This window comes from Manihot esculenta, chromosome 16 (assembly GCF_001659605.2).
Source record: "Manihot esculenta cultivar AM560-2 chromosome 16, M.esculenta_v8, whole genome shotgun sequence".
In the NCBI taxonomy this organism is placed as follows: Eukaryota; Viridiplantae; Streptophyta; class Magnoliopsida; order Malpighiales; family Euphorbiaceae; genus Manihot; species Manihot esculenta.
Window position 1 is genome coordinate 32,729,766 of NC_035176.2, and position 24,435 is coordinate 32,754,200.

Below are 24,435 nucleotides of genomic sequence, written 5' to 3' on the forward strand. Positions count from 1 at the left end.
AAAACCTAGAAAACTTACCAGAGAGGTAAGACCGATATTCCCAAACAGAGAGACTTTAAATTAATCTATTAATTAAATTAAAATTTAAAAATTAAAATATAATTTATTCAAAAATAAATAAAAATAAATCTAATTAACTCTTTTATTTAACATCAATTAAATTTTAATTAAGTTATAATTTTTTTTTGAGCAGATAATTAAGTTATAGTTTAATTGGACTTATATCCAAACAAAATAATCCTAAAACCATCCTCTCAGCCCCATGTCCACCCAAAACCCACGCTCATCTCTTCCCCCCCAACAAACAAATTTCAGTATTCCCCACGCACTCAACGCCGGTTCCATTTTCAATTTCGAGTTTCCGTAGCCTCCACAGAGTTTGATCCAGCGACGTCAGCGCCTCCCCATCTCTCGATTGAAGTGACCAGGAGACCCGGGTGCCATCTCCATCGACGCAACAGCCCCAGCTTCCCTCGAATGCTACCCCTTCTCTGCGCTCCAGATCAGCTGCTTCTCCAACTCAGCTTGGTACCTGTTCAAGCCACACATTTGGCTCTGGGTATATTTCAAATCCTTGCATTTGGTTCCCATGGACTGTGGTTCTGCAAATCTGAGTTTGTCCTTTTAATTTACTGTTTTATAATGCTCCTTTTTGAGATTGTTTAGTTACATGTCATTGAATTTGCGTTGCTGATCTATATGGTAGTGTTGTGATATAGTTATTGCGAAATGAGGTTTTTGTTGTCTTTTAAGTTTTCCTTCTGTGCCGTAATTTCAGCTCCCGAGTTTGCTGCAGGATTAGCATTTCACCAGTGTTGGCTTACTGTCTCTGTTTGAATGGGCTAGTTATGCTTTTGTGATTATGCGCTAGATATGGTAATGCCACTGTTTTACTGTAAATTTTGATTCATTGGGTTCATTTAGCATGTCTTCACTTTATCTGGCTTGATCGTATTCAAAGCAGAATCATTTTAAATTTTTGGTCATTTTATTGAATTATTTTAAAATAATAGAATGTGTTTCTAGGTTCAGACTTGAAGTAGGCTTTGTTAAAGTTTTTCTTCTCTTGACTTGAATAAATGAAGATGATAATGGGGAAGGGAAGATATTTTTTAAATGTCTGTGTAGGCCAGGATGGCATGTTTTCTGCAGGTTGAGTGTGTTAAAAATGGGAAATCTCCGGTTTATATATGAGACCAACCCATTAAAACCCAAAAACCATTGTAGAATCAAAATTAAGGAGATAAAAATAATCAATACTTAGGATTAGAGAAGAGATCAAAGCAAATCACCACTAGTTGCTAGCCTTTTCCTCTTCATGTCTACCCTTTTCTGGTGAAGGAACAACCCAACAAAAGCACTCCATCCTAGAGGGGAAAGCTTGATTCTGATTCTGCAGTGGTGGAGGGGGAGGAATTTGGTTGTAGATGATATATATATTTTCCTAGGTGAGAGATGCCACTTTTCTACTCTCATTGGTTATTTTCTTTCCAAGGTAGCGGTGACTATTGACCATTAGTCCCTGTATTTCTTTTCTTCTGTTGTTTCTTCACTCTCTCTGCATTTCCAGTCTCCTTCCCTTCTTCCTTTTCTTCTTCCTCAGTTTTTCTCTCGAGTCCGACTCCTATCAGTGATCACGCAAGGGACTGATGTGATGCAGACTAAAGGACTAAGATTTGTGAGCTTTCAGAAGGCTTCCCGGGTCCCAACCTTCCAGCCACAGTCCCCTGGTTTGAAGATTCAAAGGCTCCACAAGCTTTGCAGATCTGTAAAAGTTTACTCGCATCTGCGCTGCATCTTGAATAGAAGATTTGTGACTATATTTGTAGATTTGTAGAATTGTGAAATGTAAATTGTAAATTTGATGTTTGTTTAGATAAAAATGTGTTTAAGTCGGTGCAATTTAATCTTTCATGTTGTGTTGATGTATTTGATCTTACTGTTGCAGTTTATCTTTGTGGATGCTGAACTATTATGTTTCTGTTTACCCGATAGTCAGTAACAGAAATGGTGTAGCTCTTTTGCAATTTTTTGTCAAGGTAGTGCTACTAGTTAGTACCTTGAAATTTTTAAGCATATGAATTACTAATCTTTGTCTAGTTTTTAAGCGCATGTTTATCCTAACTTCTGTCCTGATTCAATAGGTAAAACATTTTCAATGGTCATGACTCTAGTGCATAAAATTATTCCATATTTGCTCTCGAGGTCAGTTAAGAATTCTGGCAATTCATGCCTATATAGCCCTCGGTTATTGGTAAATCGGTTCCTTACTAGTGATGCAAATACAGTTGTAAATGCCATATGTGATTCATTAAGGAGAGGCAACAGCTGGGACATTCTGAGTAGAAATTTTGATTATGTTGAGCTTAATTATTTGCTTGTTGAAAATGTATTGCTGGAATTGAAGGAACCAACTGATGCAAAAAGGGCACTGGGTTTCTTCCATTGGTCAGCTCAGAGAAAGAACTTCGTTCATGAGGTTCAGACTTATTGTCTGATGGTCAATATATTAGTTCGAGCACAACTGCTTATGGATGCTCAAGCATTGCTTGAATCTGTTTTGAAGAGAAGAGTAGGAGATTCTTCAAAATTTTTAATTGTGGAGTCCTTGCTTAATAGTTATAAGATTACTGTCTCAAGTCCACTGGTATTTAACTTGTTGGTTCAGGCTTATGCTAAACGAAGACTGTTTGAGATTGGCTTTGAAGTTTGCTGCTACTTGGCAGAGCAAGGTTTCTCTGTGAGCCTGACAAGTTTTAACATTTTGATTCATGTGGTTCAAAAATCTGATAAAAGCCCTCTGGTATGGAAGATTTATGAGCATATGGTTCAAAGAAGAATTTATCCAAATGAAGCAACAATCAGAATCATGACCAATGCTTTATGCAAGGAAGGGAAGTTACAAATATATGTGGAAATATTGGATAAGATCCACAGAAAGAGATGCTCCCCTTTAGTGATTGTTAATGTTTGTCTTGTCCTTAGGATCCTTGAGGAAGGAAAAATTGAAGTTGCTATGGCTTTATTGAAGTTGATGCTGCAAAAGAACATGATTCTTGATGCCATTGCTTTCTCTTTGATTGTTTATGCTAGAGTGAGGCTTGGGAATTTGGACTCAGCAATGGAGGTGTATGAGGAAATGCTTAAACGGGGTTTCAGTGCAAATTCATTTGTGTATACTTCATTCATAGGTGCTTATTGTAATGGAGGAAAATTTGAAGAAGCAAATCAGTTGTTTGAGGAAATGGAAAACATGGGTTTGAAGCCATATGATGAGACCTACAACTTTGTGATCGAGGGTTTTGCTAAGTTGGGAAGAGCAGAAGAAAGTTTTAGTTACTGTGAGAAGATGATTGAGAGAGGACTCGTTCCTAGCCTCATGGCTTTTAATAAGATGGTAGCAAAGCTATGTGAAACTGGTGAAGTGAAGAAAGTGAATGCAATGCTAACTCGTTTATTAGATAATGGTTTCTTACCGAACGAGATCACATACTCTCATCTTATTGCTGGTTATGCAAGAGACAACCAGATTCAGGAAGTTCTCAAACTCTACTATGAAATGGAGTATCGAGCACTAAATCCTGGGTTGCTTGCTTTCACTTCCTTGATTAGAATTCTGTGTCATTGTGGAAAGCCAGAGCAAGCGGAAAAGTACTTGAGAATTATGAAAGGCCGTTGCCTAGATCCAAGTGAGGAGATCTACGATGCACTGATTACTGGTCACTTTGAGAAGGGTGATAAGGCCAGGGCTCATCACCTTTACAATGAGATGATTTCTAAAGGATTGAACCCTTGTCGCTCATACAATTTTGGTGCTGGCATTGAGTTTTGTTAATTAGCCAGGATCTTGTAGCGATTGCATATATTGGTGAACAACTACAAGAAATAGAAACAATTTTAATTAGTATTGATTTGTTAATCAGACTAGAGAAGGCCGGAATGCTAGAAGGAATACTCTGTCGACCCAGCTGATTGTACATGTGCATGTATAGTTGCAAGTGAAGTCATCATCCACACCAGTATATCTGTAAGTTTGTTCATTTTCCTTGTGTTCCATTACGGGTAAATGCAAGTAGTACCAGAGCTCTAAGCTGAATACTGTATATTACAAATGTAAACACAGTTGCTTGATTGGTGGTGTGTATCGAGAAAGTGAGGAAATTCTGAATTATTTATCATGAAGCACCAGTAGGGACTAAATTGAACAAAGCTTCACGACGAGTGAAGCATCAGCTGATTCTCTTTGAACAAATTGAGTTCCTTAGCCTGACTTTGTTTACTCACTTTCCTCACATCCCTAACATTCCTCTTAACATTAAAAATAATATGATTTTGTTTTTACTTGCGCAAATCTTATCAGTAAAATAGTGTAATTTAGTTTTCGCTTGTGCAAATCCTAACTTTTATAAGCTTACAGAAATCGTAGTATTTTATGGGATGAGTTATTTTTTCAAATAAATAGAGCTTAATTAAATTCAACTGATAAACTTTGAAATTCATCCGTTCAATATTTATCAATGAGAAGTGATTAGTTTGGAATGGGTATTTCAAATCAAACCGGTTCTCTCTTTAAAAAAATTTAAAAAATTTGCTAGTACTTGATATTGACGCCTTTGGATATTATGTCTACAAGACCAACCATGTGAGCTTCGTCAACATTTGATAATGTTGTTAAGAGTAATCAATCCAAATTATTATATGAAAGAAACTCTTTTACTTTATTATATTAGTATAAATAATGACTTAGAACTATTATCAACCAAAATTATAATAACAATAACTTTAATCACTGCAGTTAAATAATCATTAATTCAATAATTCATTTGTAATATTTTAAATTATTTTTTAATTTCATTATCTTATATATATAATTTTAGTATATTAATAATTATTTCTGTAATTTATCTTTAAAAAAAAACCTTAAATTTCTAATGTTATGCCACCATCGATTCGGATCAGGTTTTCAAATCACGGGAGTCACAGTGCATGTCTTATAATAAAGTTGAATAGCCCGACTTACGAGTTTAAGCACCATCAAGTTAAGAACACGTGGTGTGGATTCCTCGCATATTGACAGTTTCCATCCATGAATTGTGCTGTTTGTTTAAGAGGAAAATAAAATCAGTACTCTATTTTCTTTTCTTAATTCTCATAAAAAAAAATTAACTAATTAAAGCCAGAAATGACACGTTCACACGGGTATTTTAACGGCAAACCGCTCCCACGCACGCCCCACGGTTTCTCTTCTCCTCTTCTCCACATACTTATCCACACCTTCATATATACACACTCTTCTCTGATTCCCCAACTCATCGCTCTCTCTCTCTCGTCTCATCTCTTTCCTTAGTTTTCTCTCTAAAACATTCAACCATTACTACAAAAATGCAGATCCTAATGATTAACGATTGCCATTCTCCATCCCTCAAGGACAGGCTCAAGTCCTCCATTAGCTGCTTCGCTGCTCACTCCGACTCCTACACCCTTGCCTCCGGCGATGGACGGAGGTCACAGACTCACACTCCTAGATCTCCCTACGCCTGGTTCAAATCCACGGCACAGGATCTCGAGATCAGAGACAAGTGTTGGGGCCTGATTGGTAGAAGAGGCAAGAACCGGAGGCGCTATTGTTCCTCTGATTTTAAGTACGATCCTACGAGTTACTCGCTTAATTTTCAGGATGATATTAACCAAGAGGATGATTTGCCCCTCAATAATTTCATGGCCAGACTGCCTGCCACCCCGATAAGTTGTCAGCGGTAGCAGCGTCGATGGGTGAGCTAATTGCCTGGACACGATTAAGAATGGTATCTGATTTTGGTGTTATATGCATATATATATATCCAGATTGAGATTTCTAATACTGTGCTTGTATTGAATGTACAAGAATCTAATCGCTGAATTGAAAAACAAGGGGAAAAAACCTAATGCTGTGTATCTGTATATTGCAGTAAAGAGAACTATAAATTTCCATTTCGAGTCCTCACTTGTTCTATTACTGTGAATTACCTTTTCTCTTTTCAATTCTATCTTGGTTGGAATTGTTCCATATTCAAACCCATTAGACCTAAATCAATAAACAAGCAAATGCTATAATATTGGCTAAACAAATTAATACATTAGTCATTATTGGTTAAACTACATGAATAAATAATTCAGCCTTTCAGAAGCCAGCCAAATATTCAAATGAAGTGGGCGCCATAATATGATGCTACGAGAGAATTAGAAGGAAGTAATTAAATTATAAAACAAAATTTGCATTTCTTAATTCTGATAACTAAAAGTCTGATCTTTACTATGAAACTGAGTATGTGATGAGAATTAATTAAGTAAATTTTTAAACAAATTCTACGCATGTGCATTCCACCATTATGATGTGATTAAATATAACACATACTATGATTTTTGCCTTTTTATTATTTATCTATTGGAATATACAATGATTTTACTTATTTATTATTTATTTGTTGGCCGAGTACATGTAGTTAGATGTATGTAAGAATTTCGTACTAATTAGGAAATTTGAAAGGATAGTACCATTGCATGGGTGCAAAAATCCAATGAGGTTCTGCCTAGGGCTCTTTTGCTCTACAAGTAAAATTTCCCCATCCACTCTTTAGTCTAAGAATGCCCCAATCATCATTTTCAGACAACACCCCATTCCCCAAATCTCAACTTTCACCCCTGCTATCTGGCACAAGTCCAGTCATACACCTTGAAGGCAGTAGTTCTCAGAGGCTCATTCAGAATTCCAAAGACTAGTAGAACCTGAACACAGGACTCTACCAAGTAATTTAAATGGAATTTTCTTAGACCAAAGAAACTGCTACTGCTTTGAAGAATAATAAGCTTTGTTGGCCTTAAACATGATTAAACCAGTGGAGGAAACATCAGATGACTTGAGCATCTCCAAGTACAGGACTTTTTCTCTGGTAAGCTGAAGCAAGTTCTTTATTTTGCTTGTACGCTCGCCTGCCACGACAAACCACGGTGACCCACATGATTGTTTACAAGAGATCATACCTCTGCTACAACCGAGTTACTTGGCTTGCATACCTTGCTAATCATTGAGAGTCATGTATTCTACAATTTTTTGGAGAATACCCTCAGGAAGGCCTGTCCAATCAATAGTTTTATCAACCTACTATTTTACTAGTTTTTGTTGCATAGAAAAAGTTCGAAGCATTACCACAACTCTTTAGATTTTCAGAAAATTTACTAGTTTATTTCTATTTTAAAATGTTTAAATTAAAACATCCTCTATTTTATAAAATTATACTTTTTAATTTTTTTATTAAAAAAAATTATTAGTGAATTTATTTTAATTTTAGTAAGATGAATTAAATAGTATAAATATAAATAATTAAAGTAACTAACAATTTTCTTAATAGAAAAATTAAAGAGTTAAATTTTATAAAATATAGAAAAGTGATTTTAAAATATGGACCAACTAATTAATTTTAAAAAAATTCAAAAATTTGATAATAATTTATCTAAAAATTTTCTCCATTTCTCAACTTCTTTACTTGAAAGTTTCTTCTTCAAATTAGAAATTAATAAATAGATCAGCATATTGCAGGAAAGTGCATAAGTTTGAGTATAAGAAAAAAGAACAAGAAAAGTATAAGGAAGCTTTAACTAAATCTATTAAACGTGTGAACTAACTATAAAAATTCTAATAATTTAGCAAATTAATCATATTATCAATGATTTTTCAAAATTATTTAATTTATTGCTGACTATGCCCTCAAGTGTCAGATTACAATCATGTATTTTTGGAATTAATTATGCAATGAACATTGGAATTATACTATTAAAATCTATTTAATATTTAAACTTATATAAATCATAATAATTCCTATTGTAAAAAAAAGTTTTGAAATAATTATATTTTGCTAATTATAATTTAAATTTATTTACTATATGTTAAATTTTCATTAAAAAAAATAAAATTACCCTTAATTATTTTATTAAGGGCAACTTTGTTTTTATGAAATTTTATATCACAATCGTTAAAATATATAATATTTTAAAATTATTTTTTATTTTTTACAAATAGTTGATAGCATGACTAATCCATTATTATTATTATTTATATAGTAAAATATTCAATAAATTACTATTTTACTTTAGTTATTTAATAACTTTTCTTAAATAGTACGAGAATGCATTTATTTAAAAAAATATTTTGAAATAAATTAGTGTCATGTACTTTTATTATTAAAAAAAATCAAAACTTAGATTTTATCATTTCACTAACACTCACATATATAATTTCATAATTGTGATTTTTTCTTTTTTAATATAATTGACTTGATTGAAATTCAACTTTAAGACCTTATATTCTTAGAAATTATTCCAATATCATTAAATAAAGTTTATTATGTGATTCGCCTTTTACAAAAATGGAGCGCTCGAAACTAAATATCTTCGTTTTGCTGATGACTTATTTTTGTTCTGCAATGGAGATCTAGGGTCTATTAAAGCTCTTGTGGATGCTTTGGAACACTTAGAAGAAGTGTCTGGATTGAGTGTAAATGAGGATAAGAGCTCTATATATCTTGCCAGGGTGGACAGTAGGATCAAGACTCAAATTTTTACAACTTCTAAAATTCAGAGAAGGAAGTCTCTCTGTCAAATATCTTGGTTTGCCATTGGTATCTATTTATGTCTCAAAAGTGCATTGTCAAAAGTTGGTAGAGAAAATCACTGCCAGGATTAATACGTGGGTAACTAAACATTTGTCATATGCAGTGAGAGTACAACTCATTAATGCGGTGCTTAGAAGTATGCATACTTATTGGTGTAGTGTCTTTATTCTCCCAAAAGAAGTGGTGTAAGAGATCGATAAAAACTGCAGAAATTTTCTTTGGAAAGGATCCGCCGCAGGTGGAAAGAGAGGTGTTGTGGCATGGGATAGAGTATGCAGACCAAAAACTGAAGGTGGGCTTGGCATAAAGTAGATCATTCCTTGGAATAAAGCTGCTGTAGGCAAACAAATGCGGGATTTGCTAAGTTGTAAGCCTTCTTTGTAGGCGACTTGGGTCACCAATACTAAGCTCAAGCAATAGGCGACTTGGGTCACCAATACTAAGCTCAAGCAATTGAGTTTCTGGGGGATCACAAAACCTTTGGATGCCAGTTGGCCTGGAGACATTTGTGCAACCTGGGGGATGTATTCAAAAAATGTTTCATATATAGGTTGGGGAAGGGAAATCCATCCTTTTGGTTTGACCCATGGGTGGACGGTAAAAGTATAGTGGATAAATACCCATCTCTGAATATCCATGATGCAGATATCCCAAGGCAAGCAAAAGTGCTGGATCTTTGGAGGGAAGGAACGTGGAGGCTATCTGACCCTATAGATGAAACCACGGATGCAGCTTGGGAGGATGTTAAAAAAATACAGGGACCATATGGACCCTTACTTCAAATGGGACCTACTCAATTGCAAGTGCTTGGAAGGAGTTAAGGACTCCCCACAGTAGGGTAACATGGTGGAAACTGGTGTGGGGGAGAAGTCACATTCCTAAGCATAGGTTCATTGTTTGGTTGGCCTTGATGCTCAGACTAGCTGTGAAAACTAGATTGGTAAGATGGAGAGTACTGAATGATGCCCTTTCTCGGCAAGAGTGTGGACTGCTATTTTGCAAAAATATGCTATCAAAAGATAGAAGTTGGAGAAGAGAGGTGAGCTGGTTCCTTTCTAGGTAAGGGTGTGGGCTGCTATTTTGGAAAAATGTGCTATCAAAAGACAGAAGCTAAGTTGGAGAAGAGAGGTGAATTGGTTCACCAAGAAAACAACAGGGAAGTCGTTGCTCGCTTCAGTGAGGAAAGTAGCTTTCTGTGCGGCTGTCTATTATATTTGGATGGAGAGGAACAAAATGATCTTCCAGCAGGCGGTGCCTGATGTGAATCAGATTGTATAAAGAGTTGTTGCTGCTGTCAAATTTAAATTGATGGTTCAGAATTAAACTCCAAATATGGGGGGTATAAACTGGAACGAATGGATATAAATTTTCTGCAGGGCTTGTGCTGAGGAAAATGCAATGGAGCAACTCTTTCTCTAGGCTCTCTGGTTTGGGTGGGTACTGGTTGGAAGGCATTTTCTTGTCAAGCCATTGGATGGTTTATTTTATTGTAATTTTATGAATTCTTGCTTGTTCTTATATATCCAGCAGAGCCATATGAATGTCTGTATCTTTTGGGTGGTGGCTTACTGTTGGATTTAATTTGCTGTTATATGGTGTAGTGTGTGGTGATGGTCTCCGCATATTGATGCACTCTTTTATTTTCGGGATTGGCTTGAGCTAGTATCACAGAAGGAGATGGGTTTAGCATGGATGCCTCAGGAGATGGAGGTGTCATATGGCTGAAGTTTTGGGACCTCTACTGTTAGGATGAGTTGGATAGTCTTCTTTGATTTTATTGTTTTATTGATTGTATAATAATTTTTCTTCTTAGCAATAAAAAATAATTTTTTCTATTTATTATTTATGTATCAATATCATATATAGCTAAGCCACAGCTGCACTTGCCATTGGCCGGCAAACGCAGCCTAATCAAATACCTAACGAGCAAACAACTAACTTATCATCAAGCTTCTAAGCTGTCAAACACAGGTTGGAAACATTGAAATTGTCCCCCACAATCTCCTTTACAAATCTCATTTCTTATATTTTGATTCCTCTAGCCTTTTCCAGTGCTCCTTTCTGCTTCTCTGAGGTGTATCTAGCTAGCTTTCTTCTTCATATATGTTGCAACTTTGTTTATGGCCAATCCGCAAGAAAAACTAGCAGCACCCATTAGCGAAAGTTCACCATTAGCAGAAACCCATTTCAGTGAGGATTATGAGGCTGTTATCTCCTCTGGCTGTTGCTGTTTCCACAGATTTTGCTGGAAAACAAACAACGACGGATCACATAGATATCTCTTGTCCAAACAAGAGGAGATAAATGATGGTTGGTTTGTTGAAAAAGCAAAGAAACTAAAGGAAATTTCAGAGATTTTGGCTGGTCCCAGGTGGAAGAATTTTATTCGCAGGTTTACTACAGTGCATGGATTCAACAAGAAAAGAAGGATAAAATGTCAATATGATCCTCAAAGCTATGCACTTAATTTTGATAATGGGATTGATAAAGAAGTTGAAGATTCATGTCCTGATTTTTCAGCTAGATTTGCTACTCCAAAAGCTAATGGAGTTTGATTCAGCTGGTTTTTAGATCTATTTTTTGCTGATTAAAATTTTGTTGTTTCCTGGGTTTATTTATTTATTCCATTTAATTATTAACTTATAAACTTCTCTTCACTCTGAACATGCATATTTGCTATCTTCTGTTTGTTAATATTTCAAATAACCTAATGAATCATTATAATGGAACTTCAAATGACGAATCGTTTTCAAGGTTACGAGGTCTTAAGTCGAAATCCAAATCGAAAGGAATTGTTCTTATGTAAATTATGCTCGAGATTCCATTAATCAAACTTTTCCTTATTATAAAATTTAACTTCCAATTAGTATAGCTGATATTAGTCGAATCCTAGATATAGAAATAGAAAAAATCGCGTTATCCATGAAAAAACAAAATTCATAGATATCCCAAATGCATCTACATTGCCAAGAAAAGAGCAATAATCTAATATTTATAATGGCCTTAACAATCAAGCATGCAAAGATTATTACACTGTACACCCCATAACCTCCTCTAGCTATTTTTTTTATTATTCACAGATATAAACAAAAATCATAAACCTGCAAGGTATCAAGATCCACAAGGTGCTTTATCTAACTCAGCTACAGTAATAAAATCTCTGAAAATTTTCAAGTTCCTAATAACATTTTCTCATGATCACATCTGCTTCTACCATCTGCATATATGCTCTTGTTTTGAGCTTCCCTTACCGTCTCCCTATGTTAGCCTTCTTATCTAGAAGCAAAATATTTGGTTCCTTCGCTCGAATTCATACTGCAGCTACAGCCACAGATTCTATCTATATATATATAATGTTGGATGTCTTTATTGATTGCTGGAGCAGAGAAGAATGATCAAAGATTGATCGATCACAGGAGATGTTGTTCTTTGATTTACATGAAACGATCACCACTGCTATCACCTGCATTACTTCTTTTCAAATTAAGGTTGGTGCCAGAGCTCATAAAAATCAATGATAAAGATGACAAATTCATTGTGCTTTAACCAAAATATACCTTTTGCGTTTGCTTTTCAAGACTGTTGAAGTTGAAGGATTGCTGTGCCAGTTTCTCTTCCGCTGGTTGATGAACCAATTATTTATCTGCTTTAGTTGCAAGCCTGTTTCTTGTACCAATCTTGCCTTATCTTCCTCCTGAAAAGGCATCATTATATAATCAAAAGATGCCATTTACCAAGTTTTTTTCTAAGATAAAAGTGTACGACTTAGTTAGAGAGCCTAGATTTTGGCTTAACTACCACTCCCTCAGCAACTCACCCACTAATGTCTTGTCAGGATCAGTTTTCACAAACTCTCTGTTTGTTTGTTTGTCTGCCCTCTCATGTGCACATCTAGCTACAGTGATCTTTCTGATAATTTAATGGAGGAAATTTCATGACTTTTTGGCACTAATATTGGGAATTGCTTGTACTAAATTCTAGGCACATGTAATTTCCTTTTCAGTTGTCTCCATACACATCACAACCATGGTGGGGATTCAATGATTAAAGCTGATGCTTAGCTGTTAGACATGCCACAAAGGCAAAGAGCAGCTCCCAAGCAATCCAATTCAAGCCAAAAGAACTTCTCCAAATACTTACAGTAGGATATGGCCACTTGGAATGTGATTGCCACCAAGATTTCAAAACAGAGGTTGTGTCACCAGGTAACTTTCCTGCTCTTCTCTTGCGCAAAATTTCCTCTCTAATGTCAGCAATTTTCTCTTTGTAACCCTGCAAAACAAAGGAAGAATAGAGCATATTTGAAAATGTTCCAAGATATATACATACTTCTCAGTGAAATCCAATATAGAGTTCCAGCTTTTACCTGCTTTAATTCATGCTTCAGTTCTTGCCTCACCCTCTCCATTAAAGATCTCTCACTCTCTGTTGGGATAAGGGGACCAAATCCCATGGCATCTGAACCGTCCAAACTTGGATCAAACAAATTTGCATCACTATCAACTTGGTCTTCATCATCATCAGACATTGTTGCACCTGTTCCTTCACCAGGAGAAACCCCTGGTCATGCAAAATAGGAATCAACATCAGGACTTAATATCTGGGGATGGCTAGAATTTTAAACAAAATATAGCTGCTCCAACAGTGATAACTCTCATAAGATGAAGCAGTTAAGTACTTTATTAAACAAGTAAATGAAGTAGATAATGTAAGGAAACATTACCAGTTAAGCTTTGCAGAGACTGCTCTATCTCCCAGCAGGCCATTACTGCTTCCATTGCATGGACTCGAACATGTTGCTGCAATTGTTCTTTAAAAGAACAAAGCAACAGAAAGTAATGTGTCTACAATAGCAAGAAAGAAATATCAATACTTTCACTCTTTTAAATTATAATGTACTCTGTGGGTTGTGAAGTAACAGAGTTGATTTATTACAACGGTATGGGGAATGTAAAGGTGAAAGCTTGATGCCTTGTGAGCTTGATTTGCGACTTTGAGAGAGTAAAAAAGACTAAATAAATGGGCAACAATCATGTGAGAAAATAATCAAGCTTACAACAATAGAACAAACTCATGATTCCTAGAGCCAAAACAAATTAAACTCAATATTCTTAGATAGTTAGGATTGTGATGGTGGAGAACAATTTCTATTACATTAATCAAAATTCAATAATCCTCTTGATGGAGGACAAGAAGAAACCAAATAATAATAATAATAATGATAAGAGAGGAAGAAAAACAAATTTATAAATTTTAAAAAAAATAAAATTTCTATCTTTATTAATTTTAATCCTAATCATAATAATAAACTCTATATAAAATATTTTAAATATAATAAAATAACTAGACTTATTGATACTAAAAATTAAGAAGCTAACAGTAATTTAATTTTAAATAAAACAAAATACTACTATATAAATATTTCTAATCCATAACAAAATTTATAAAAAATAAATTTGAAATTTTTTTTCATATTTATATGAGTAAGAAGTATTACTCCAAATATATCCAGTAATTTTTCAGAAAGGGCCATGATTAGCCCAGCGCCTCCTATCTCCAAAAATATTGTTCGTCCTTGAGACTTTTATTAATGTATTGGTATTGGTCACTGATGAATCTAGCAGCATTTACTCTAAATGGAAAATTCTGAAGTATAGAAAATCAGATTATTTTCTTACTCCTAGACCTAGCTAATTATCTATTAATCTCCATTTCATGTCAACCATAATTTCATCCCAAGCTGGAAACAGAGAAATACTGGAGAAATCATGGTGTTGGACATCAGGGAATTTTTTTCTTTTTCTTTTTTATTTTCCCATCTCTTTGAATAATCTTTCTGCCTATCCAATAATTCCATTGACTTGGAAAATCAGTAACCTTCGTAATGAGGCAGGATGATTATTAGTAATACTTAATCAATAAGTTAATCCTTCGCTTGTTAGCTTAAGCAACGCCTAACTTCGATTTGGAGAATTCTGAACTCTGTTGGTACCAGATATTTCCCAGCTCTCGCATATAATCACAGGTGACAATTTCCCATTTGCTCAAAATTCAGAACAAACTTCAAACTTTGATCTTGTAACTTATATCCTTTCAGTAAAAGAAACCCTCTCTTCAGGATTGCCATAAAGAGTCAAGAAATGAATATTAAAGCCGTGTCAATGGTGGCCCTAGTCCATATATATAGATATATCTCCATTCTCAGCTCCAAAATACAAAAATTTTCAATTTCCCAATAATAAAAACCCATCAAATTTGACATCTTTTGCATGAGCTCAAATGTATTTGCATCATTATATCCAAAATTCAAATTCGAGCTCTGAAACAGAAACCACTTCCAGTTATGATAGGGGCTGGAATTTGAGAGACCAAAGATGCGACCTTTTTAGTCACAAACCTTCTCAAAGCATTGATATAGACCCACATAGTGCCTAAGAGCCACCCACAAAGCCACCATGAAAACTCTTAAATTTCCCCAAAATCCTCTGTCGGTGCTTTCATCTCCACTCAGAAAGCTACACAATAGGTTTTCCAATTGCTAACTTATTGAAAGCCAAAACCCATTTCAAGTAATTAAGGAAATCCAAATTCATGAACCCGTTAAGCTCCATCCACTTCAATTGACTACCCATGTCATGAAATGGAACCAGGCAGTAAATTGATAGGCTTTGGAAAGAGTAGCAATATATTGATAAGAAAGAGTTTGAGCTTTTAAGCTCATGATGCGGATGAAGAAGGTTCAAATATAAATAAAGAGAGAAAACAGGGTACTTAACAACATACCATGAACTGATCAAGCTCCTTTTCATCACCGGCCAAGCCCTGAGTCCCGCCACCGAGGGCGGAGTATTTAGCCACTACGTGCTGTGACTGGGCAAGCTGGGCGTCAATCCTTGGCAACTGATCCACCGGAGTGGCGATTCGCAAACAAGCCACGTGTGCCGACAACAACTGGTCATACAACGGGTGAGACAGTATCTCTGCCTTGTACCTCGCATTCTGCCAGTTAACGACACCCTCCCCTCCTCCACCACTCTCAACCACCCCTCCTTCGCTCTTGTTGTTCATGGTCCCACTGTTGTTATTTGTGTTGGTTTTCAAATCAGGTGATTCATGGGAAATAGTACCCACGATGATGGAGTCAGCGGCGGTTGCAGCGGTGACATCATCGATAACATCGCTGTGGTTACGGTTGAGTATAGAGGAAGAGCGGGAGAGCCATTGGGTAGGATTCTGAGAAGCAGTAGAATCGGAGTTGGTAGTAGAAGTGGTATGAAGGTTTAAAAAATTAGTATCGGTGAAGTGAGAGTGAGATGGTGGTTGTGGTTGTTGGGTACGGAGGAGAGCAGTGTTGAGCCAATTAGGTGCGGCGTTGCTTTCGGGTATATTTTGTTGCTGTTGCTGTTGGGTTTGTTCAGAAGAGAAATGGTGAAGAGGAAGGTCTTGAGAAAGATTGTGATGAAACGCCATGTTTGAATTGTTGCTTGTTTTGTATCAGTATCTGAAAAAAACCAAGCAAAGAAAGAAAAGCTGATTATAAACACATGGACACAGATAGAAAGAGAAATAGAAGACTGATGCTATGTACTTGAAGCAGCAGAGACAGTGGAAGCATAGACTATAGGGAGTCAAAGAAACGCAGAGATCATGGTCGTTTTTTTATCACAGCTTCCGTGTATGTACAGATACAAGGAAGAGGGAGAAGATGATAATGATGATGATGATATATGGATTGGCAATAAAACGTATCAGGAGGAAGAAGGGTTCTTAGAAAGAGAAGACGGGGACCTAGGAAGAGAGCTGGAGAGCGAAGAGTGGTTTTGGAAGAGTGGTTTTCAGGCGAAGTAAACAGCTTTGTTTCAGAAGGATGGGTTTTTATATGAGACGTTGAGCTGCCAAAACATTTAACCTAACCTTCCATCTAGCCTTTCAAATTATCATTTTGGCATCCCATTATTAGCATGTAATCATCCCTTTTTTATTTTAAGAAAAAAAAAAGGGTAAATATAATATCTGTTATTAGTTAATAAAAAATTACTAATAACTTTTTAGAAAAATATATTATTATATTTTCTTTAACAATTATATCTAATTTACTTCCAAATTTAAGGGAATATGAATCTACAGTGACCTGATATTATTCTATAATTTTTCGAATTTTCAAGAAAAGCAATAAGGTGGCCTATCTTTTTTGTTTGAAGTGAATTTTTAAAATTTCAAATTTCATTTTTTTTTTTTGTCATTCACTTTATAATTAATCTAATCATTGATCCAATTTTATAAATTTAAAATGAATATTTTTTTTTTTTACAAAATGAGAAGTAGTATTTGACATAATGGTTACAAAACTAATAGCAGTTTAAATTAGATTATCTATATTTATAATTAATTATCAGTAATGCTCCATTTGTCAAAGAAAGAGATAAATGGGTAAAGTTTAGAGCCTACGTGGCTTGATTTAAAATATTAATTACAAAATGGCATGGTCGTTTTAGTTGCATATGGATCGGAGCATTCCCAAATCGGATTATAATCATTTCATTTTTCCACAATACATAATAATTTATTTATATTATTAATAGTACCAATTCTAATCATGTTTTTCCTTTTTCCTTTTTTTTTTTTAGGAAAAAAAAGCTTTGTTTATATGCGTCGACCTCTTTACAGTTGATTGGGGCTGCCAATCAGGCCGTGACGCCTCAGTTGGGAAGATATGCGCGTGACCACCACGCTCTGCCTACACGTCGGTCCAAGTGTATCAGTAGGTGGGTGGCAAGGATCCAGGTTGCCGTACGAGAGGAACAGCGGCTCCTATCTTAAATCTGCGGAAATTGCCAACACTTGAATATTTCCCTACAGGGTTTTATATTTAAATATTTTCTTCGTCATTGGTATGTATTATATTTATTTTGTATTTTTGTTAAAATTTTTATTATTTAATTATAAAATAATTAAATGCTATTCTAGACTTTTCAATAGTATTTAAAACGTTTTTTTTTCCTACTTCCTTTTTCATTTCGAACTAGAATGGCTTTTATTTTTACTCACAGCACAGGCGCTATTTCAAATTAGTTTTTTTTATGAACCATCATGTTACGGCGAAACTATTTTGTGCCAGTGGTGAGTAATGTGAATTTCATAGCAGCAGAAGAAAGAAATTAAAGATTAAATACAAATTCGTTTGTTTTTTTTAACTTTCCAGAGATTTTTTTTAATAATAATATAAAATATTAATTTTTATGGGTTACACGTGCTGTGAAATACAGGAAGGGCAGCAATAACTGCCTGGTAACATGCACACGTAAAATAGTACCACAACTTAGCCACAACGTTAAAAAAGAAAAGGTACTATATGATTGTATCCAGAAAGCGTAGTCGTCAATCAGTACATCATCATCCCTTAAACTTGGAGCGTGCTTTCCACATCACTTTACTTTGCGTGGCAATTATCAGTTTGTTTTTTACTGTTACTTTTAAAAAAATCAAATAACAACAAAATGATCCAGCTCCCCACGGGTTTGGTCAGGTAAGTCCGGTGGTGACGACCGGTAATAACCGGTGATAGAAGAGGGGAGAAGATAGGGGAAAATGTCGATGGAGAAAAGGGGCGGAGACCGAGAGGAGGGGACCATGAATTACGTCGCCTCTCTCTCCGCCACTCGCGGGAAAAGGACCTCTGACACGCGTCAGCCATAGGTCGACCGGACCACAAGTGGTCCCCAGCTAGAAGCACGCGCTGAGGATAAGCGTATCACTTCCGTACACGTGTAGGGATCGGATGGGTAGGGACCACTTAGAATTTTGACTTCTCTGACAGCCGCCGGCTTAATTAATGGAGACTGTTGTGTGGTCCCGAATGAGGGAAAATTGGCGTGGGACCAGACATATAGAGAGAGAGGGTACTGTATTGTATTTATGGCAAACTGTCCACCTATAAAATTAGAGATGAGAATGGTCCCCTCACTAGCTACAGTACTCTCTTTCTTTCTCTCTAACTTGTTCTCCGTTTCCGATGGTGAGAACCTGGCGTCGGGGTAACGGCATGCGGAGGAGCGTGGGTTGGGCTCTTGTCTCTTCTTACACTTGCCAAGAAATTCTCCAGATGTTCCAACTACCATGAACCTGCGTTTTACTATTATTTTTTAAATGCTGTGTTGAACTTAGAATCATCAGATATAAATGAACTTTAATTTAAATTAATGAGCACCTACCCTACAGGATTACCGATCATAATTATACTATATAGTATTGGAATAAATATATATTTATAGATTAATTGGATCTATTAGATGTTCTCACGTAACAAAAGAAACATAGGAGAGGTATATTCTAGTCCTGCAGTTATTCTTCTCTTTCGACAATGACAATTAAGAAGTTCCAAAAACATAGAATACTTCCCACGTTTTTAGAAAAAATAATTAAAATGAAATTTTAGATTTTGAAAATAAAAATCATATAGTTTTAATTGAACTCTTGTAGACTTTGAAGTGAAATGATCGGCCGGCGGTGACCACTGGACTTGCAATGCAAAATAATCATGCAAGTAGCCTAGCTTTTTATAGCCACGCGTGTGATCTCACATATAATGTTTTTCCCCTGTTTCATTAAACACAACAAAAGAGAAATGCCATTCACGTGCCACCCTCTTTTTCTTTTTCAATTTCTCTCTTCTTTCCACTCATTTATTACTGCTCTTTCGATTTCCGGCAATGCACTTTTTAATTTAATCTCTTCTTCTTCTTCTTTTTTGTTTAATCAATTCAGCTAGAAACGCTATTAATTTAAGTTGATATTTCATCCATCAAATACCAAATGTAATTTAATTAAAACAATAATAATTAGGAGCCGGAGTAGGGTGGTGTCACGCGACGATGAAGGCCGTGAAGTAACTCCCATGAAAATTAAAAATATCCGAGAACAGTTAGTGAATGGTTCGCTAAACGACACGTGTCCAGCTGTAAAGCCATAAAATAAAAGAATCAAATGAGACGGGTGTCTTAAGAGTTTCGTAGGGTATCCGCTACCTTTGTTACCCCAGCTTGCAATTCGTGGGATTGTCACCATTCACTGACCAATTAAAACTCACCACACGCCTGCTGTTTTTTGTGGCGGTCCGTTTGGGACCCACTCCTTTTACTTTTACACGATCCAACAAGACAACGCCCACGGTGTTCCTTTTTTTTATTATTATTTTTTAATAACTAATAAAAAAATTAGGTTGCTAGATTTTGTTATTGTAATAACCAAATTGGTTGCGTGGACTAATCTTTGGCTTAAAAAAGTAATAAAAATTTAATACTATAAATTATCTAACCCCTGACATCATTCATGAAGATAGATTATTAAATACTAAATAAACAATGTTCCTATACCCAGATACATGTCATCCAGTGCAAATTTTATGGAGAAGAACCATAAACACTTACGCATCATTTTTCCTTTGCTTGGCCAAGAGTGGTTGCTAGCTGATTGATGGAGGATACTTGGATTCATCTGAATAACTCTGCAATGATCGATCATGTCTTTGGCAACCATATTAATTTTTTATTTGAAATAAAAAAATTTAAAAATTTAATCCAATGATCACGTCTTTGGAAAGTTTAGTGTGCATAGAGGCTAGCTATTAGGGTGGCAAATCAGTTGAATTTGGGAAGGATAGTAGTAGAGAGTGGAAAGTGACTCAGACACAGGATTTCCAAGGAGTTGTAGAAGACATAGCTCCCCTAGCTACAGCTCAAGTGCAAGTAAAATTCATATTTAAGAGGGGGAAAGAACCAGATATTATATAATAAAACTAAAATTATAATGTCATATGATAAATTAATAGAATAAAAATATTTACTATTTTTATTAAATTTTATAGAGTATATTTTATTTTATATGTTTAATTAACTTAGCATGATTTTCTATGTATATTATAATTTAGGACAAATTATTTCTAGATTTTTCTTCCTATTTTTTAAACCCTTTAATTTTTTATTTAAAATAAATAAATAAATAACCAACTTATTTTATTCTTAATTAGAAAAATTTAAATATAATATTGAACATTAGTATTATTATTTAAAGTTTAAAATATAAATTGAATATTTAATATATAGGAAATGAGGTGAGATATATGTTGGTAATAAGGTAAGAAAGTTGTAGTGCTTTTTGGAAGCAATGATGTTCATATCTTATTCTTACTTATTTCTTAATGCTTCTTTCCTTAATTTCTTTCTAATGTTTTTTTTTTTAAAAAAAAAACAAAAAAAAGAAAGCTTATGTATAATAAATTTAGCTCTACACATAAAAGAAAATTAAAATTTTACATTGTGAAAAAAATAAAATAAATTTATCAATAATGTTATAAAAAAAATAAAATAAAGTAATTGAAAGAGACCTCTATCTTGGGTCTTAATTATATTTCCTCACAAATGTATATCTCCACATACTTGTTAATCAACAATGTCACTTTCAAAAACATTTTTTTTTCTTTTTTCTGAAATAAAGAAATTAAATTGTAATTTAACTATAAAAAAATGACCTTGTAACATCCTCTGGGCCCACAACAGTAGATATTGTCCGCTTCGGGTTCGAGGGCCTTGGCCCAGCCTTCCCCTCACGGTTTTGTTTCTAAGGGTTCACGCCCAGGGTTCACGCCCAGCGTCCTTCCCCCGCATCCTTCCCCTTAAAACGCGTCTACTGTGATCTATTGGGGCTTGCCCTTATAAGGCTTCCCCCCTCCTTACCTCTTTCCGATGTGGGATACTTTCAATCCACCTGCTTAGGGCTTCTACCCCCCTTACAGGCCTGAGCGTCCTCGCTCAGCACACCGTACTCGTGAGGCCCAGGCTCTGATACCAATTGTAACATCCTCTGGGCCCACAACAGTAGATATTGTCCGCTTCGGGTTCGAGGGCCTTGGCCCAGCCTTCAAAGCCCTAAGCAGGTGGATTGAAAGTATCCCACATCGGAAAGAGGTAAGGAGGGGGGAAGCCTTATAAGGGCAAGCCCCAATAGATCACAGTAGACGCGTTTTAAGGGGAAGGATGCGGGGGAAGGACGCTGGGCGTGAACCCTGGGCGTGAACCCTTAGAAACAAAACCGTGAGGGGAAGGCTGGGCCAAGGCCCTCGAACCCGAAGCGGACAATATCTACTGTTGTGGGCCCAGAGGATGTTACAATTGGTATCAGAGCCTGGGCCTCACGAGTACGGTGTGCTGAGCGAGGACGCTCAGGCCTGTAAGGGGGGTAGAAGCCCTAAGCAGGTGGATTGAAAGTATCCCACATCGGAAAGAGGTAAGGAGGGGGGAAGCCTTATAAGGGCAAGCCCCAATAGATCACAGTAGACGCGTTGTAAGGGGAAGGATGCGGGGGAAGGACGCTGGGCGTGAACCCTGGGCGTGAACCCTTAGAAACAAAACCGTGAGGGGAAGGCTGGGCCAAGGCCCTCGAACCCGAAGCGGACAATATCTACTGTTGTGGGCCCAGAGGATGTTACAGACCTAATGCAAGACGAGGGCAAAAACCAATTTAATAATTATTAAATAATTTAAATTAATTATTTTAATTAAATAAGAAATAAATATAAAAGTTATTTAAATAAATTTGAATCGAATTATTATAATTAAAATATTTTATAGAATAAGGGAAAAATAAAAGTCTTCCATGGACAAAGAGATGAAACATTTGTAGGATTCCAATTTGACTACTGTGTTTGAAAATGAAAGTACCTATGTAGTTGGAATCCAAAAGCAAAAAAAAAAAAAATTAGGTTAATTTTATTTTATTTAAAATTAATTTTATATTGATAAAAATAATAAAAAAAAAATCAACTGTGAAATTTAAATGAATGAGAACTAGTGAAAACCTTATAATATAAATTTTGATCTCTATATATTTAATTATGAAAGAAAATTAGGGCATCTAAAAATAGTCCCAAATTCCAAAAACACAAAATTTTTAGAATGAAATACAAGTAAGAGATAGTTTGAAAGCATTTATTTAATTTATTGCATGTTGATGAGAGGGGACAACACAAGTTAGGCAATGGCCTTATCACACCTTTAAACACAGTGTAAAGATTAGACAAAGAGTAGTACAACTCATCAACTTTTATAATTTCCCAACATCTTTTTCACAAAAATACTATTTTTTTTTTATTTTTAACTGATCATTGTAACTTGGAACACGTGAATGTCATGCTCCAATTCTAGAGATGGAAACTCTGTTAGAAGAGATTAATAAAATATGTATAAAGTGGAGAAAATAAATTGACTTTCGGTGAAAAAAATATGAAAAAGTATATTATATATTTATTTTTTTTTAAAATCTCTCTAATAATAAAATTTTAATTCAGCTTCTGACTAAAAAAAAAGCATATTTCTCATAATTTTAAATAAATGCTTAATTTTGAGTATGAATGACAAAAACAACCCAAAAGATATTGGGAGTAATTAGTAAATGCATAATGTCATACGGATTGATTACGTATTCAACTTTTAGAGCTTTTGATGGCTTTTTCGAAAGGATGAGAATGTGCTAAAATTTTGAAGAGTTTTTATCCCTATACAATGGTAGCCCACTCCTTGGCATTTTTCCCACTTCCATGTTCATCTACCCTCAAATTAGGCTTTCCTCTCTCTCCATGGACCACTCAAGCACTTCAAAGCAAGCCAGTGTAGACACACCCTCTCCTCCCTGGACCACACACCCACTTGCCCCCCTCCCCTTTATCCCTTTCTGCCAATAGTTAACACTAGATCCGTTACCAGCTCATTCTAATTTAGACTAATAAATTATATCAGTCGATTTTAATTTTAATTTAATATTTTAATTTAAATCAACAATAATCTATTCATTTAAGTTATCTAATTTAAAATTTAAATATTTCAGTTTCATTCAATCGAATTATGAATAAATTTAATTAATTTTTCTAATACTTATATATAAGTACCAGATAATTCCACATGGGTAAAGCATAAAATGAAGTCCTATGTAAGAAAAAAAATATATAAAATCTCCTAAATTTGATATAATGGGAGGGACAAAATGACATTCAAAACAAAGTTGAAAGCTTTGAAACTAATGGCTAAGGCTCAAATAGTTAGAGGGTCTTTTTCATTGCTTGTATGAATCTATGGAGAAGCAGTGTGCAGCTTCAACTGTAAGAGAAGTGAAACAAAGAAAATACAAAAAATTGGTAAAGGATAGCAACTACCCCACCAGTTAATGTAGGTGATATGATAGATGAGGAAAAAGGCATCAAAGGACATATAATTCAGGCATGGTTTTAATGATCTGTTGTGTTTTTTTTTCCTTTTTTTTTTTTTTTCAGTCTCTCATGTCATGTGATGTGATACCGTTTTGCTTGCTTGAAGAAAGTGAGAAGTTTCACAGACACGTACTTTGGATAAGAGAACATTTCCTGTTCATTTGATGTTGATGGGATTTTCAAACACACACAATTGGAAAGAAAGAGAGGAAGAGATAAGGTATTTTAGATGCATTATGGGTGAAAATTCATTGTCAACAGAGACATTGAAGGATGCTAAAAAATTGGTGTGGAAGGCTCAAGGCTGAGAAATTTTGGGACAATTTTGTCTGATAGGGAGAAGTTGAACATTGACAATAGTAAATCAAAGCCAGCATTTGCTCAATAGGGAAGGATAGAGTAAAGCTATAAGAGGATTGATGACTTGTGAGGAAATTTCTTTTCATAAATTTGCATGAGGGTATCAATTGGTACAGTGAGGACATGTAAACATCTTGATGATAATTATTTGGTTGGGAATTTTTAACCAAA

General features: G+C 35.1%; 3 protein-coding genes across 15 annotated transcripts; 2 read left to right on the top strand and 1 right to left on the bottom strand.

The window, feature by feature from the left end:
* The first annotated feature begins 238 nt into the window (after positions 1 to 238).
* Positions 239 to 4,351, top strand: LOC110604218 (pentatricopeptide repeat-containing protein At1g66345, mitochondrial). 11 transcript variants are annotated; one of them, XM_021742361.2, is made up of 4 exons: positions 239 to 559; positions 779 to 876; positions 1,949 to 2,039; positions 2,145 to 4,351. In XM_021742361.2, exon 4 carries the CDS (start codon positions 2,159 to 2,161, stop codon positions 3,833 to 3,835), a length of 1,677 nt encoding a protein of 558 aa, XP_021598053.1. In that variant the 5' UTR covers positions 239 to 559; positions 779 to 876; positions 1,949 to 2,039; positions 2,145 to 2,158; the 3' UTR covers positions 3,836 to 4,351. The 11 variants fall into 11 exon arrangements, 4 of the variants coding, with proteins under 4 accessions (XP_021598053.1, XP_021598055.1, XP_021598054.1 ...); XM_021742363.2 differs by having other exon boundaries at positions 797 to 876; XR_006349035.1 differs by lacking the exon at positions 2,145 to 4,351 and having other exon boundaries at positions 1,604 to 2,027.
* A 6,417-nt stretch (positions 4,352 to 10,768) lies between these two features.
* LOC110603320 lies at positions 10,769 to 11,203 on the top strand. The gene has a single exon (XM_021741014.1). The coding sequence runs from the start codon at positions 10,769 to 10,771 to the stop codon at positions 11,201 to 11,203; it is 435 nt and encodes a 144-aa protein (XP_021596706.1).
* A 391-nt stretch (positions 11,204 to 11,594) lies between these two features.
* Positions 11,595 to 16,576, bottom strand: LOC110603636 (homeobox protein knotted-1-like 3). Of its 3 annotated transcripts, XM_021741437.2 has the most exons (7): positions 16,237 to 16,576; positions 15,432 to 16,149; positions 13,372 to 13,492; positions 13,015 to 13,208; positions 12,789 to 12,920; positions 12,206 to 12,342; positions 11,595 to 12,122 (listed from the first exon to the last, which is right to left on the bottom strand). In XM_021741437.2, the coding sequence occupies exons 2-7, from the start codon at positions 16,116 to 16,118 to the stop codon at positions 12,083 to 12,085; spliced, it is 1,311 nt and encodes a 436-aa protein (XP_021597129.1). In that variant the 5' UTR covers positions 16,119 to 16,149; positions 16,237 to 16,576; the 3' UTR covers positions 11,595 to 12,082. The 3 variants fall into 3 exon arrangements, with proteins under 3 accessions (XP_021597129.1, XP_021597130.1, XP_021597131.1); XM_021741438.2 differs by having other exon boundaries at positions 11,595 to 12,119; positions 15,432 to 16,575; XM_021741439.2 differs by having other exon boundaries at positions 11,595 to 12,111; positions 15,432 to 16,574.
* Positions 16,577 to 24,435: the final 7,859 nt, after the last annotated feature.